The sequence below is a fragment of the Tamandua tetradactyla genome, chromosome 3 (assembly GCF_023851605.1).
Source record: "Tamandua tetradactyla isolate mTamTet1 chromosome 3, mTamTet1.pri, whole genome shotgun sequence".
Classification (NCBI taxonomy): domain Eukaryota; kingdom Metazoa; phylum Chordata; class Mammalia; order Pilosa; family Myrmecophagidae; genus Tamandua; species Tamandua tetradactyla.
Window position 1 is genome coordinate 45743054 of NC_135329.1, and position 16327 is coordinate 45759380.

The following is a 16327-nucleotide window of genomic DNA, read 5'->3' on the forward strand; positions in this document are numbered from 1 at the left end:
GAGCAGGCCGGCCCAGCTTGAGATGTAGGACCCGTCTCCACCTCATTCTAGTATTTCTACCCAGTTGGTGGCTGGCATGCCCATCTGTAGCAGCTCAAACCATAAACTCTTCAAATTCAGTTAGTTCGTTATAATTTTAAAATACTCACGCTTAAATCAAACGGAAATCTATTTGCGATTAGTTTCAAATTACCTTAGCCGCTGTGAGGAATGACAGAACTATCGGTCTTCAAATACAATTCTTGAATAATGGTAAGAAATGGTTTTAAATTTATTACCTTCTCTGTGAGCAAAGTTAATCACTGGATGCTGTCTTCCTAGGATTTGAAGAGATCATCACTGAAAAGTATTAAATAATTTTAGCATATAATCTGCTATTAAAAGGTATGCTCATGAAAGCAGCTTGTTTCTCAAAAATTTGGAAACATTTTGGAAAATGTTTAAAATCATAATTTGATTTTTCCCTAATGGTTCATTTTCTGGTGATAATTTTATAATGTAAACGGTTATGAGATTTTCCCCACGCCTTAATCTCCTCTCTTTACCTACAGAACAGCTGCCTCTCTTACACTTGGACCCAGAGCCCAAGTGGATCTAAGGGTGTCACACTGTGTCACATAATCTAGTCACAGGGCCACATGTGAGTATGTTTTTGCAGAGAAAAAGTTTGTCTGCAGTGCCTCAGAGCTTCCCTTACTATGCTGGTTTTTCATCCGTTCACTTTCACTTGGGAAAAGCAGACTGCCCATCATTTACGTCCCAGTGTGAATCTAAGTCAACTTGTGGCACACATTTTTCCTTCTGGCAAATGTCTTTGTTCACACTACAATTTCCATGCAACAAGGGGGGCAGGTGTAGGGGTTTATTTCAAGGGCTCAACTCCCACCTGCCTACCATTAAAAAAAAAAGAAAAAGAAAAAAAAAGCCAGACTTGTCTCTTCTAGTTACTTCCGAGAAAAGAGTCCATTTTAACTAATCCCCACTTCCATTGTTTTCACATTTTTGTATGAAATAATTAGTGACTCTCTAAGACCTCCTTTCCTTTTCATGCTTTTGATCTCACATGGTGAGATTATAAAAAAAAGAAAGCCATTCTCCATTTGAAAATGTGGCCCATTTATTTCAACTGAAAGGCATTATTACACAGTGCAAACACTTCTTTGGTAATGTACTGATTATACTTAATAAAAAGGCATCTGGCTGTTGGCAACAGTTAGAAAAGTAAATAAATATGTACATTTTGCTTCATATTACAGCAATCTCCTTACAGTGGCTACTAAAGGAAAGTTCATTCAGGCACTGCCCACTGTTTTGGTAATCTATAAAAAATTAAACTGGTGATTCTGCAGACATTTCAATTGGAATTACAGAATTTTATTGCAAATCACAGACAGCTTTCCCACCCTCTTCAGTTCACTGACAGCATAATCATTTTGACATCTGCCCAGCCCGGGTTCCTTTCACATGTTTTACCAACATATCCAATGTCTCAGCAATGCCACCACAAATGCACTTCCACTCACATGTTTAGACATCAAATCATTCCCAGAAGACCAATATGTAATCTGCTGACATTTTATACCTGAACAATTTACATAACCATCAGTTTTCCTTAGAGAAAGTCATACATTTCCTAGTTTACAGAAATTCATTCCAATATTTGAATGATACATTTGACTTGATATTTCCGAACATGTTCCGTGACCAATGGAATGCCAACCAGTTTTATTAACCATTTAAAAAACATGAGGATATGAAGTTAAGCTAACCAATTTTATACATAAAACACTGTAAATACACTGTAAATATTCTTACAACTGGAATGTTAAATATATCCCTGGCAGGTGTGGTACAGTCACAATGCACAAAAGCATTTGGTTGTCTCTTAATTGTAAGAAGGATGCTAGCACTAGAATATGTTGAAAGCAAATCATACCAGACCTTATAACTGTGTCCATTATGTGCCAGACATTGCTAGAAGACATGCACACACCCCTCAGCTCCCCAATGAGGGTCTCAAAACAATGCCATAAATTTCGGGCTTCCTTCTGAAATGATTTAATTATGTTAAATTTCACAGAAAAAAATAATAAATCTTCAGGAAGGCTATCTTCCTGCTCTCCACCCCATCTTCTATCCCAAGCCACACTCAGAGGGCCTTTCACTTGTGCTGCCCTCCACACTGCTATACTTAAGGTGGGCACATCAACCACCACCTACAGTCTGTTTATTTTCTTAAATTCCCAGGTCTTTCTCCTGGACCTAGACTGGGAATTCTATGTGGGCAGAGGCAGTTTCATTTATCTTTGTATCATCTATACCCAGCAAGTTACCTGGCACATAGTGGGCACTCTAATACATGCTTATTGAACTCAACATGTATGTTTAATGAAATGTTTCTTAGAACATGCCTCACTTTGTATTGAGAAACGAATGTAAGGTTTTGGTCAATTGAAAAGAGAGAGACCATGAGGTATGATAGTTGCTTTTCACTGAATTCTCTAAGAACTTTTGCATAGTGGAAATGATTTTTCTGCCATATCCAACACCTCAACAAATGGGCAAAATTTCTTTGAACGTAATGCATTTTAAAAATACAGATGAGGTATAGGGATTGATTTTTTTAAAAGCACACACACAACCTGAAATTAGAAAGTACCCAACGTTCAAATTCCTCTCATCAGAAGAACAATCTAGGGAATTGTTCTGGAAAGGTTTTCTTCTGTATACTCTGGTCAGGAAGGGTGCCTTACAAACATGAATAGAGCCACAGCTGTCTGTGGACAGATTCTGGCACCCATTCATTCAGTAGGTATCATCAGATACGAAATGGCATTAGAGAATTTTCACATTCTGTTCATGACTAGGCAATATGTATGCAAGAAATAGATGAAAACAAAACCTGGTTTTGAAATGCGGTCTAATGATCAGTACAGTCATGTGTGAAAGGAGTTTCAAACAAAGAAAGTTACAGGCTTTACATATGCTTTAAGCAAAGGGAATGTTATGTTTTATGATTAAATGCTGATGAGCTGTGAAATGTTACACAGGGAACTGAGACTAGGGAATGCCATCCAATGCTGCTTTCGGGGGAGACAGGGGAGCCCAAATTTTTCTACTGAGACGCTGTTTCACTGTGAACACTCTCGTAAAAGATTCTGTTCAGTTTGCCAAATACTGATTTTCTTTTTAAATGTGGCTTGAAATGTAACCCAGATTTCGGCGTGCTTCCATCTCTGGCAGCTCCATTATTCACACACATCTGCAGGGAACACGTTTGCAAGCTTCTGGTATCAGAACCAAGCAGAGCTAACTTTTAGAGGTATCCTGCTTTATTTAAAAAGAAATGGTGTTATTAGTTTAAATCAATTTAGGAGCCTAAATGATTTAACTGTGCAATTTAATAGTAGCACCAATTTTTTCATTAAAAAAAATTAAATAAAAACCTGAGAAGTCTAACATGAAGTTAGGACAATTTATCTACTTCCCTTCCCATACATTTGCACTATTATTTCTCCTCCATGAACACACTGGTAAAAAGCATCCTGCGCCATATTCTGTAACAGCACCAGTTGAATGTTGTCATGAAATGTCTTGAGTTCTTGATGTTTCCTTCTGTCTGCAGTTACCTGTTTTGGCCATCTGATCTCAAGATGACTTGGCAGAGAAACTCCTAGGAACTTTTTAAAGAACCTAAGGTTTTGTCCCTGTAGTTTTTTTTAAGCAGACTGGGCAACATGCCCCTTTGATTTTCACTGGAGCTGGACAGTCTGCTGGCGGACAGGATTCCACAAAACAGGTGATCTGCCCATCCTGAAGAAGAAAGATGTGGTTCAAAAATATATCGATTCCTTTAATAATTCATTCACACACAGTACTTCACATTTACTTGTAATATGTTATTTTGTACCACTTTTGATCACGTATATACATTTTACCTCTTTTGTGGACTGTATAATAAAGGAGGTATTTTCTTTGCAAAGAGCTAAATAGATAGCAAGACAAAACCTTATGAACAAATAAGAATTTGATGCTAAAACCCATATGCACACCGCTTCTTCCTGCACACCGCTTCTTCCTCGAAGACTCATGTTCCCCAACCTCCATTGCCCTTTTCCCTCTTCTTCCTGACCCTGAGCAGATTACAGTATTCCAGCTGGGCACACCTGCCTTGCCTGGCATCTGGGATAATGACTGATTGTGCCCTGTGGATATCCATACTGAGGAGGGAGGCAGAATTGGACCAGAAGTGGGAGGGGACACAGCTCTTTCTGTTCTGCCTTGTTCGTCTCAATCTAGCACAATAACCAGTGACACTGAAAGAAGTCTCTCCTAGTGTCCTGTTGGACAGGAGGACAGAGTCCAAATTTCCCACACTGGCATTGGAAGCACCCCTACTGACTGGTGCAGACCTTCTTCACTGTCCTCATCTCCCTAGCACTTTCTGCTGAACTTTCTGTGGAGCCTTGGTTGCAGCCAGACTCCTCCACACTGCTGGTCCCCATCGTATCCTCCATCCATCTATGGCTGAGCAGGCTGTCTGTGCCTTAGAGCCTCTGCTGCCTCATCTGAAGAGTCCTCTAACCCTTCTCCTTTCTTCAAGCTAACTTCTCTATTCACTTCAATATGCCTCACACTGTCAGGATCCTCAGCCCTTTGATAATGAATAGTCTCTTGCTGGGCACATTTCCACTTGTCATTGGACACTCTGCATCTGACCACTGTCAATACAGTGTCCCGCAAAGAATCCTGGGCTTAGAGGTTGCAAGGTATGAGGATAAGTCTGGGTCCTATCCAGCCATCCCCTCTGGGATTTTGAACCCCCGGCCAATCTGCATGGTTTGGGAAGAGCAGCCAGGGTTGGATTTCAGCCTCCACTTGCCCTCTCTCCTGGGCACCATGTGCATGACCCTCACAACCATATACTGCAACCCCAGTTTACAAGACTAAGTTCTTCATTCTTAGTCACATCTGGCAAATCACTTAACAGCTCTAAGCTCAGATTTCTCACCTGCAAATTGGAGTAACAATGACCTCATAGGGTGCAAAAACACAATGGCTTAATGGTATCATAAATTATTTCTAGGACATTAGGGTATAAGCAGATGAACAATTTCAAAATAGGAATGAACTTTGTACATACTGTTTTCATTCAGAAATATTTATCAATGTCTTGTCATAGACAACTTTCAGTAGAAGACAATGAGCTGCGGGACAGGGTCTACTTATTACTTACCTTTATAAATGCCCTCATCACCCCCCCACCACCACCACCATGACTGATGTAGAGTCAGTGCATGCAGGTGAATGTTTAACCGGCTCTCTGCGCAGAAAAGAGTCTGTTTTGTAGGTTTCCATGGTGTAAATACCCTATTTTTAGGGTTTCTGCCATGGTCTCTGTGAAGGTACCAATGTGAAGTCACTGAACAGGGGGCTGGGGAGGGAACACACAAGCTCGTTACAGCCCTCCCGTATCTCGAGTAGGCGCCTGCTGCTCACCCTCGTTAGGCATACACTCATGGAGAGATTCTGCACCTACTCATGCTTTCCTCTGTGAGTGCACCTGGAAATAGAGGAGCTGTGCTGGTTTGACCTGGTATTTCTGTGTGAAAGAAAGAACGGGATACAGAGAGATGCCTGGGGAGCAGCTTTGCTTCTGAAACTGGGGCCAGCCCACCTGAGAAGTTACCACCCTTCAGCTTAGTATATACAGCTCTTGGGAATTCCAAGTGTGATTTGCACTGTGAAATCTGATCTCCATACTCACTTTGCATTCACAAACAGTGCAGGAGTCTTTTTTCCACTTTGCATTATTTGTATGAGATTTACCCTCTGCGTCAGTGCATTCAGTTTTACTGAGCCGGGATTCAAGTTTCTTTATCTGCAGCAAAGCAAAAGAAAATACAACAAGGCAGAAGTCGTCATTGCTCACTTCAGATTAACATTTTTATCTCTTGTAGTAAATATGTTTCTTTGTTTGAAATAATGGCTTAAAATTAACAAGGCTTGAGGTAAGAATTCTAAATGACTTCTAGGGAATCTCAAATCTAGATAGTAAACAGGTGATTCCTGTTTGACCAAAATCTTTATGCCAATATTATATGAAGGCTGTCTTATCTGATTTTAAAAGTACATATACTTTAAAAAGGGTGGACAAAGTTGGTGCAATGACAGAGTTCTCACCTGACATATCAGAGACCCGGGTTTGATTCCCGGTGCCTGCCCACGCCAAAAATAAATAAATAAATACTTTTTTAAAATAAGTATCTATACTTTAAAATATGGCAAACATTTATTAAAATAAACTTGGAAACAAAGAAAGTATTTTCACAGGTCTTGTAAACCAAGACCCAATCAGTTAAAGAAAACTTTCTGCACTATATTTTCAAAGGAATTAATGATTGTGACAATTGATTGAAACCCAATATCAAATCTTGTCTATTTCTCTAGGAACAAAACCACTGATATTTATCTGGAAACTTGGTATGCAAGAATCCTCTGAGGCCTAGTGTGGCCAAATTCTGACTGAAGGAATGTGACTTCTTGGTAGTGTCCACTTGAGGTGGGAACATGCCATTCTCGTACCCTTATCCTCCCTCTTGCTGGGAGGGTGGTGGTAGCTGGAAAATTCTTGGGCCTGAGGTGACTTTAGAAAATGAGGCCACACAAAATACAGCAATAAGGGAGCAGGAGCCTGAGTGTCTGAAAATGGGGGAGCACGGCCAGCTTGGGCCCTCCACTTCTAGTCTTATGTGAGAGAAAAATAACCTTCGCTCTCATTTAAACCATTGCTATTTTGAGTTTTCTGTCCCTTGTACCTAAAACTAAACCTAACAGATAAGTGAGGTCTGGAATAGGCAAAGTGTTATTTGTCATCTACATCCGAATACTTCTAATAAACATTTTAATAACCTATGTTTAACGCTGTATGAGATTGTATTCTTCAATAAAGGCATTAGTTGCCATACATAATAATTTTTTAAAGTTCCTACAAGTCTATCTCAATGAAAATATCTTCCGTTTATTTCACACATGTGGTTCTCAAAACCGTCTAAGAGCAAATTATTTTACTTATGAAAAATATTATGCCCCCCAAAGTTGTCAAATTCACCTTATTCCCTGTATTTTTATAATGTTCCACGCCATTGAGAGTCTGGTCTTCCAAGATATTTAATGAAAATAATTTAGGGAAATATCTCAGAAACAGCTTCTAAGTAAAACTATCTTTTCTGCATGAATCATTTGTCAGCATAATTAATATTTAAGTTACCAAACCTTAGCACTATCTAGTCTAAAACATGCAGAAAGAGCAGGAGGATCCCTACTGCTTCAGAAGCAGTGGCACAATATATATATGGAAAGAACTCAAAAAGCTGCAAACTACACCATCTCTGTTCTCTGGAAGCCACCCAGGAGATTCGAAACATTCATTTCAGTATCTGTTGGCTGACTGTATTTTTAAAATTTAAAACCAAAGAGAAAGAATCACATAACTCTGATCTAGTGTTTCCCTCAGAGATAATTATAATAAAATCAAACATATCTGCAGAAACAAGGTAGAATATAACCCTCAGTGCTGCTAGAAAGAAGCTAGGGGGCAAGACTAGAAGATAATTAAAGTCTCTTCCAAACTGAATGACTGAAGAACCCACTTGGAAGAAAAGAACTGAGGATACAAACTTCAAAGTATCACATGGCCACCACTTGCATGCATGCTTCATGGAAATTCCATAGCATGAGTTATCCATATAAATATGAACATCTGCAGTTTGCATACTTTTTTTATTTTGCCTTAAAGAATTCTTTCTATTTCTCTTAAATGAAACTAAAGGGATAACCCCAATAAACAGAATAAAAAAGGTAGAGATAAGTATTCATTATTTGGGGAGGAGAGGGGTGTTAGTAATTTATTGTTTGCAAAACCTCTGAGATAGTCTCAAGGGCCTTCTCACATCCAGAGATACCTTATCAAACTATCAAGCACCAACCTCAAATAGCTCCTTACCATTCCTTGAACAATCATTTAAAAGTTACTGCTAAAGAAGTGACTAAAGAATAGGATTTCGGGTTTGGAGTCCCCTCAAGTGTCCTACTCCTGAGCACATGCATGCCAGGTTCACCCTGCATCAGTGTTTCCAATATGCATCAGGCTGCCCCAGCTGGCACCCCAGAGGAACCTCCCAACTACCACCCGCTCCATCCCCCACCTAATGGTTGGCAACCTTACAGCCAGCAATGCCCCCTTCTTCAGCACTCAGGTATTCTAACATCCCCAAGTGGCTGCAGCCAGTCTCAGAAGAATTGAGGACAACAGTTCAATGTAGCCAGGCTGCAAACAAAATAACAGTCACTGGGGATTTAGTCCATGGAATCTGAAGTATGTTGTTAGATGCTGCAGCCAAATATACACCTTCAGAATTGCCTATGAAACAAAAACTCAAAAATGGACAGCACAATAATACCTAATTGTAAAGTAATCATGTTAAAACACTGAATGAAGCTGCATCTGAGCTATAAAAAAAAAAAAAAGAATTGCCTATGAAGTAAAATGTTGTTTATGAAATATGTAGAATGGATTTATGCCATTGAAAATGTGGAGTTAAAGAAGACGGGGTGGTTTTGACTTCCTGTTACCTGTTTTCTGAGGTCTGTGATGGTCTTTTGCATTTCCAGAACGAACTCTTTGAAGTCATTTGTCCCTGGTACATTTGAGTGCTCATAGGATGCTGAAGTGGCATTATTGAAATGTTTACTGTGTTTTACAACACTGCAGCAAGGAGGGGACAAAAAAAGAGAAGGAGGAGAAGAAGCCAAGTATGATCGCAACAGTTACAGGTGGTGTCATTTTATACAAGTTCAAACCCTGCCTTCTGAGCCCAAAGGAAGAACCAGGTTCTTGAATGGCATGGTCCCTAGTCCACTGGGATGGCTGCCAGGCTCTGAGCTGACACAGCAGGGCAGAAGGAAAAGGACACAGACTGCAGGCCTGTCCTGCCCCCAGCACACCAGAGTGGGTTAATAATACTGGTCACAAGAAGGCCCAGTGGCAACAGAGGCAGCTTGTGCCAAATGAGCAAGTCCCTGGAAGATAAAACAATGGCACTACCGGTGAGACTTGCAGAGTTCTTTCCAGGAGTGTGGGAAGTTGGCTCTATATGTGTTTACCCATGCAATCAACCGTACCTCAGTATTTTCCGTGGTCTTGTATTCTTTGTTGGCTTGTCTTCCCGGTAGCTGAACTCAAGAGACCTCCTGCCTCGGAAATGGTAGGAAAAGACATTAAACTGTCCCCTAGTCCTACAGTCTAAAATGAAAGCATAAAGGGGTATATTAGCTGTAGAATAATCTAATCTTAGGAGAAAATAAGTACATTTTTTCATATATTAACTTAAAATATGGCATTTTTGTGAAAACAAATTATGCTACCTGACACAATGTTTTAGGTGACTAAATATCCTCCCCTCTTTCAGTTTGATCAAACAAAAAAAAACTGGTCTGTTTGGTTTAACTGTCTCCTTTACTCTAGGACCCAGGCCATTGTCTACATTTTCTATGAAGAGTCCTCCTTCTCTGTCACATGTGCTTCCCAAACAGCCTCCTAACTGGTCCCCCTGACTGCAGCTGACTCCACTCAAATACATCCTTCACAATACATCCATGCTAGGTTTGAAAACCCTTTTGTGGTTTACCTTCCCCTATAGATGGTGATCCAAGTACTTAAGCTTTCTGAGAAGTGACTCCATTTATTTCCATCACTGTCCTCTTCACATCGTACTTTCAGAGAACTTTATAATGAAATTCCCATGTACATCACATTGTGTCTTGCCTCTGGGTACTAGTCTTGGGGATGACAGCTGTACCTTTTCCTTCTTTTTCCTCCTGATTCCAGTTCATCATCAAGACCCTGCCAAAGTTTCCTTCTTAGTGCCTATAGACAGAGTTAGGTACCCCTTAACACTGCATCACTCCTGGGTCATGGCTATACATTCCTAAATAAAATGATCTGTCGTCATGTCTGCTTCCCCAACAGAAGGTGTGACCACGCCTTATCTGGCTGGTATCACCAGTGCCTAGGACAGTGCCTGGCTGAGAAAGGGAATTGAGATCAATTACGGCCCTTTGCAAAATTCTAAAGCTCCTAGCTCTTGATCTTGGGCCTCTCACCTATGAAATTTATTCCTGCAAAAGAGAAGTTAAGCATACCTATAATTATGCCTAAGAGTCATTCCCAGAGAACCTCTTTTGTTGTGCAGATGTGACCTCTCTCTCTCTCTAAGACAACTGGGCAAGGGGACTATTGCCCTCTTCTTCTACATAAGGCATGACTCCCAGGAGTGTATATCTCCCTGGCAATGTGGGACAGGACTTCCAGGATGAGCTGGGACCCAGCATCAAAAGACTGGCTAAGCATTCTTGACCAAAAAGAGGAAGAGAGAAATGAGACAAAATATATTTTTGGTGGCTGAGAGATTTCAAACAGAGTTGAGGTTATTCTGGAGGTTATTCTTATGCATTAAATAGATATCTCTTTTCAGTTTATGTTGTATTGGAATGGCTGGAAGGAAAAATTTTAAACTGTTGAACTGTATTCCAGTATCCTTGATTCTTGAACAGGATTGTATGACTATATGGCTTTTACAATGTGACCATGTGATTGTGAAAATCTTGTTTTTACCAAAGTGAAAAAGTGGCTGATATCCAGGATATGAACAGATGAGTAAAAACTAAGGACAAAAATAAATAAATATATAAATAGGCAGGGGATATAAGGTAAAAAAAATTAGATAGATTGCAATACTAGTGGTCAATGAGAGGGAGAGGTAAGGGCTATGGGATGTATGGGTGTTTTTCATTCTTCTCTTTATTTCTTTTTCTAGAGTGATACAAATATTATAAAAATGATCACAGTGATGAATATACAATTACATGATGCTATTGTGAGCCACTGATTGCATACTCTTGATGGACTGTATGGTACATAAAGATATCTCAATAAAAATATTTTTAAAAAAATTCAAAAGCATCATGAAGGGACTGGGGTCAAAGTTTCACAAGAAGATATAGACTCATGTGTCCTACTAATTAACACTACAAATATAAATAAGGCATTGCATGAACTACTGCAAAGGTCTGAATCTTATACAAAGAGTGTATAATTTTGGGATAAAGGGGGAACAGTGTTATTACAAGCTATGGGCTGTGTTTAACAGGAAAACATCAACAGTACCACAACAACACCAGGGGTACATAATGGGGAGAGGGATAAGAATTAAGGGGACGTTTGGATTTTCTATTTGGTGAGGGTATGTTCTCTTAGGAACAATGAAATTATTTAAAATTGAGAGCCCTAATGGACTGTTGACTTTGGACATTATACATGAGGCCCAGTAGATGGAGGTGGCTAAAAGATGCACTGACTGAGAAGTAGATTGGCGAACAATGGTGTAAACATATGATCAAACACAGTGCTGTTACAAAAAGGAACAAAAGCTGTGAGGCATGCAATGATGTGAATGAACCTGTGGGACAACTGTGGGGCAAAATAAACCAGAAACAAAAGAGCAAATATTGTATGATTTCATTTAGAAAATAGAAAACTGGGGCCTAGAGTGTAAGCTCTTAAAGCAGTCACATTAGTCCAGAGTGGTAATTGTTATTTCTGGGTTTTGAGGGGCTGTTTTAAATATGTATAACCTGGTATTTAGAGATAAAAATGTAGCCGATTAGGTCGGGATTAAGGTAACTCAGAACACAGGGGTAAGGAAGACATTGCCTATATTTCAGAACTTCACCTACTCTTTGAGACCAAAGGAAGAAAGTTTTATTATATCCAGAACCTAAATTTTCTGAGGCACATAATCTAACTCAACTTGTCTGGATAGATCATTTAAATAATACAAACACAGGGAGCCCAGAAGAAGAATGAGAGCCTTTACACCTGCATAACCTAACGTAATGCCTGGATACATCCCAGAGATTATTAAGCAGATAATCAAAAAGTATTTGCAAAGGACATTTGATCTTTGATAAGGCAGTCAAGCCAACTCACCTGGGACAGAACAGTCTCTTCAATAAATGGTGCCTAGAGAACTGGATATCCATATGCAAAAGAATGAAAGAAGACCCATATCTCACACCCTATACAAAAGTTAACTCAAAATGGATCAAAGATCTAAACATTAGGTCTAAGACCATAAAACAGTTAGAGGAAAATGTAGGGAGATATTTTATGAATTTTACAATTGGAGACGGTTTTATGGACCTTAAACCTAAAGCAAGAGCACTGAAGAAGGAAATAAATAAATGGGAACTCCTCAAAATTAAACACTTTTGTGCATCAAAGAACTTCATCAAGAAAGTAGAAAGACAGCCTACACAATGGGAGACAATATTTGGAAATGACATATCAGATAAAGGTCTAGTATCCAGAATTTATAAAGAGATTGTCCAACTCAACAACAAAAAGACAGCCAACCCAATTACAAAATGGGAAAAAGACTTGAATAGACACCTATCAGAAGAGGAAATGCAAATGGCCAAAAGGCACATGAAGAGATGTTCAATGTCCCTGGCCATTAGAGAAATGCAAATCAAAACCACAATGAGATATCATCTCACACCCACCAGAATGGCCATTATCAACAAAACAGAAAATGACAAGTGCTGGAGAGGATGCGGTGAAAGAGGCACACTTATCCACTGTTGGTGGGAATGTCAAATGGTGCAACCACTGTGGAAGGCAGTTTGGCGGTTCCTCAAAAAGCTGAATATAGAATTGCCATATGACCCAGCAATCCATTGCTGGGAATCTACTCAAAGGAATTAAGGGCAAAAACTCAAACGGACATTTGCACACCAATGTTTATAGCAGCGTTATTTACAATTGCAAAGAGATGGAAACAGCCAAAATGTCCATCAACAGACGAGTGGCTAAACAAACTGTGGTATATACATACGATGGAATATTATGCAGCTTTAAGACAGGATAAACTTATGAAGCATGTAATAACATGGATGGACCTAGAGAATATTATGCTGAGTGAGTCTAGCCAAAAACTAAAAGACATATACTGTATGGTCCCAATGATGTGAATCAACATTCGAGAATAAACTTGGAATATGTCATTGGTAACAGAGTCCAGCAGGAGTTAGAAACAGGGTAAGATAATGGGTAATTGGAGCTGATGGGATACAGACTGTGCAACAGGACTAGATACAAAAACTCAAAAATGGACAGCACAATAATACCTAATTGTAAAGTAATCATGTTAAAACACTGAATGAAGCTGCATCCGAGCTATAGGTTTTTGTTTTGTTTTGTTTTGTTTTTACTATTATTACTTTTATTTTTTTCTCTATATTAACATTCTATATCTTTTTCGGTTGTGTTGCTAGTTCTTCTAAACCGATGCAAATGTACTAAGAAACGATGGTCATGCATCTATGTGATGATGTTAAGAATTACTGATTGCATATGTAGAATGGTATGATTTCTAAATGTTGGGTTAATTTCTTTTTTTCCGTTAATTAATAAAAAAAAAAAAAAAAAAGAGGCCGTTCATCCTCTCAACCAATCCTGCTGCAGTTGGATTACAGGGTAAGTGAAAAGTCCACAAAATATCCTGCTCTGCTGCTGAGGCTTGAGACAATTGTCCAGTGAATGGGGTCCACCTATTACTGTCCACATGCATGGGGACCCCAAAAAAGACACTTATTTATTACAGGTTTTGTACTGTAGCTCTTTGGTTAGGCTTTCCTACTGGGAAGGCCAGCAGCAGTCCTGTAGCTCTGTTCACAGCCATGAAGGTGTACTTTGCATCTTCAGACAATGGAAGAGGTCTTATATAGTCTACCTGCCTCCAGGTGACCAGGAGCTCCACACAGCCAATGTGGCCAAGTTGATGTGGAAGCATCCTGGGCCGTGTAAAGGAGTGTACCACTTCCTTTAGCTGCTGTTATGTTATAGGCAGCTGAAATTGCTGTGCCAGTTGCTACAAGGTTCAGTATCCTTAGTGCCCTGTTTTTGGTGCAGTCACTTGGCAGCCTCATGTGCTAGGCTATGGATCTTCACCAAATCGTCCACTTAGACATTGCCTGGTAACGAATCAGCATTATGTGTGGAAACATGGAAAAGAGCTACCTTGCATTTATGGCAAGGAGTCCAGATGTCTTCCCATATCGCTTTTCCCCATAGAATGACCGACTACTGTCCACTGCTCTTGTTTCTATGTAGCCATCCACACAGTCAGGCCTTGGTACATGGCCCAGTTGTCAGTACAAATGGTCAGCGCATCTCTGGGTTCATGAACGATGACCATCACACCGCTCTTAGTTCAGCTCTCTGCCTGCTTTGCATAGTTCTAGTCTCCCACCAGATGGTGTGAGTGCTAGTCTGGACAGCCACAGCTGCCTGTGCTGACCCATTGGTGTACCAAGTGGAGCCAGCTAGGCTCCTATGCCCATCAACCATTTGGACTTTTCAAAGGCAGCCTGCTAGGGGACATCCCATTCCCAAGCTTTCCTTTTTTGAACAATATGTACAAAGGTTTTAGGATATGTGCTAAGTGCCGTATGAACGGTCTCCAATATCTTAACAAACTCAAGAATGCCATTAAAATTGGAGCTGAAGGGATATAGACTGTGCAACAGGACTGGATACAAAAACTCAGAAATGGACAGCACAATACTACCTAACTGTAATATAATTATGTTAAAGTACTGAATGAAGCTGCATGTGAGAATGATAGAAGGAGGAGGGCTGGGGAAATATTGAAATCAGAAAGAAAGATAGATGTTAAAGATTGAGATGATATAATCTAGGAATGCCTAGAGTGTATAATAATAGTGAAATGTACAAGGTACAATTTTAAAAATGTTTTTGCATGAGGAAGAACAAAGGAATATCATTATTGCAAGGTACTGAAAATAGATGGTAATTAATATTTTAAAATGTCACCTTCTGTGTGAGACAAAAGCAAAAAATGTTTATTTGGTAGAAAATTAATATTTTGACTAGTGCATTTCCTAATATAACTTATGTAGATAGTTTGATTGAATGCCATAAGTACTTGGAATCTCAGGTAGGACATGAAATGTTGTTGGTTTGTCCAGAGTGATGCCCCAATGAATCCCAGAGTGATTCGATCAGTGAGTGGAAAAGTATCTGCAAAGCCCCCTTCGGGGAGTGGTGAGAACGGGGAGAAATTCAACTTCCCCAAGTTGAAATCTTGATATTCTCACAAACAGTGTGGACAACCAAAGCTATAGGCAGAGCCCCCAGTCTTGGGGTATGTTCATATGAAACTTAACCCCACAAAGGATAGGTCAAGTCTACTTAAAATTTAGGCCTAAGAGTCACCCCCAAGAGAGCCTCTTTTGTTGCTCAGATGTGGCCCCTCTCTCCAGCCAACACAACGAGCAGTCTCACCACCCTACTCCTCTCTATGTGGGACATGACTCCCAGGGGTGTGGACCTTCCTGGCAACGTGGGACAGAGATCTTGGAATGAGCAGAGACTCAGCATCAAGGGATTGAGAAAAACCCTGGAATGAGCTGAGATTTAGCATCAAGGGATTGAGAAAACCTTCTGGACCAAAAGAGGGAAGAGGGAAATGAGACAAAGTGTCAATGGCTGAGAGATTCCAAACAGAGTCGAGAGGTTATCCTGGAGGTTATTCTTAGGCATCAAGTAGATATCATCTTGTTATTCAAGATGTAATGGAGAGGCTGGAGGGAACTGCCTGAAAATGTAGAGCTGTGTTACAGTAGCCATGTTTCTTGAGGATGATTGAATAATGATACAGCTGTCACGTGACTGTGTGATTGTGAAAACCTTGTGTCTGATGCTCCTTTTATCTACTTTGTCAACAGACGAGTTGAACATATGGAATAAAAATAAATAATAGGGGGAAGAAATGTTAAAATAAATTTAGTTTGAAATGCTAAAAGGGGTAAGGGGTATGATAGGTATAATCTTTTTTTTTTCTTTCCTGTGTTCATTTCATTTCTTTTTCTATTGCCTTTTTGTTTCTTTTTCTGAATTAATGCAAATGTTCTAAGAAATGATGAATATCCAACAAGGTGATGATATTGTGAATTACTGATTGTGTATGTTTTATTTTGTTTCTTATTTTTTTAATTAATAAATAATTAAAAAAAGTATTGGCAAAGCCCTGGAGGGATGGGAGAAAATTATGGAACTAATAAACTTCACCACCTGGGAAACCCCAGATACTGTGTCAAACATTAGGGACACCCAAATCAGCAGGCCAAGCCCTGGATCTTGAGACTTGCTCTTATGAAGCTTATGTAGGCATGGAGAAGCTTA

At 39.7% G+C, this 16327-nt stretch overlaps 1 protein-coding gene across 4 annotated transcripts in view; it reads right to left on the reverse strand.

Annotated features, from left to right (window-relative positions):
• Positions 1 to 651: 651 nt before the first annotated feature.
• Positions 652 to 16327, reverse strand: part of PXDN (peroxidasin) — a 137468-nt gene continuing 121792 nt past the window's right edge. The window contains exons 20-24 of one of the 4 annotated variants that reach the window (XR_013172484.1): positions 9184 to 9304; positions 8635 to 8767; positions 5768 to 5881; positions 3630 to 3813; positions 652 to 3327 (exon numbers count right to left, since the gene is read on the reverse strand). Coding sequence is in view for 2 of the 4 variants with exons in the window: in XM_077153061.1 (XP_077009176.1) it covers positions 3694 to 3813; positions 5768 to 5881; positions 8635 to 8767; positions 9184 to 9304 (488 nt within the window). In the remaining 2 variants the exon portion in view is untranslated. Of the gene's footprint in view, positions 3814 to 5767; positions 5882 to 8634; positions 8768 to 9183; positions 9305 to 16327 lie in introns of all 4 variants that reach the window. The other 3 variants (XR_013172483.1, XM_077153061.1, XM_077153060.1) reach the window with 3 other exon arrangements.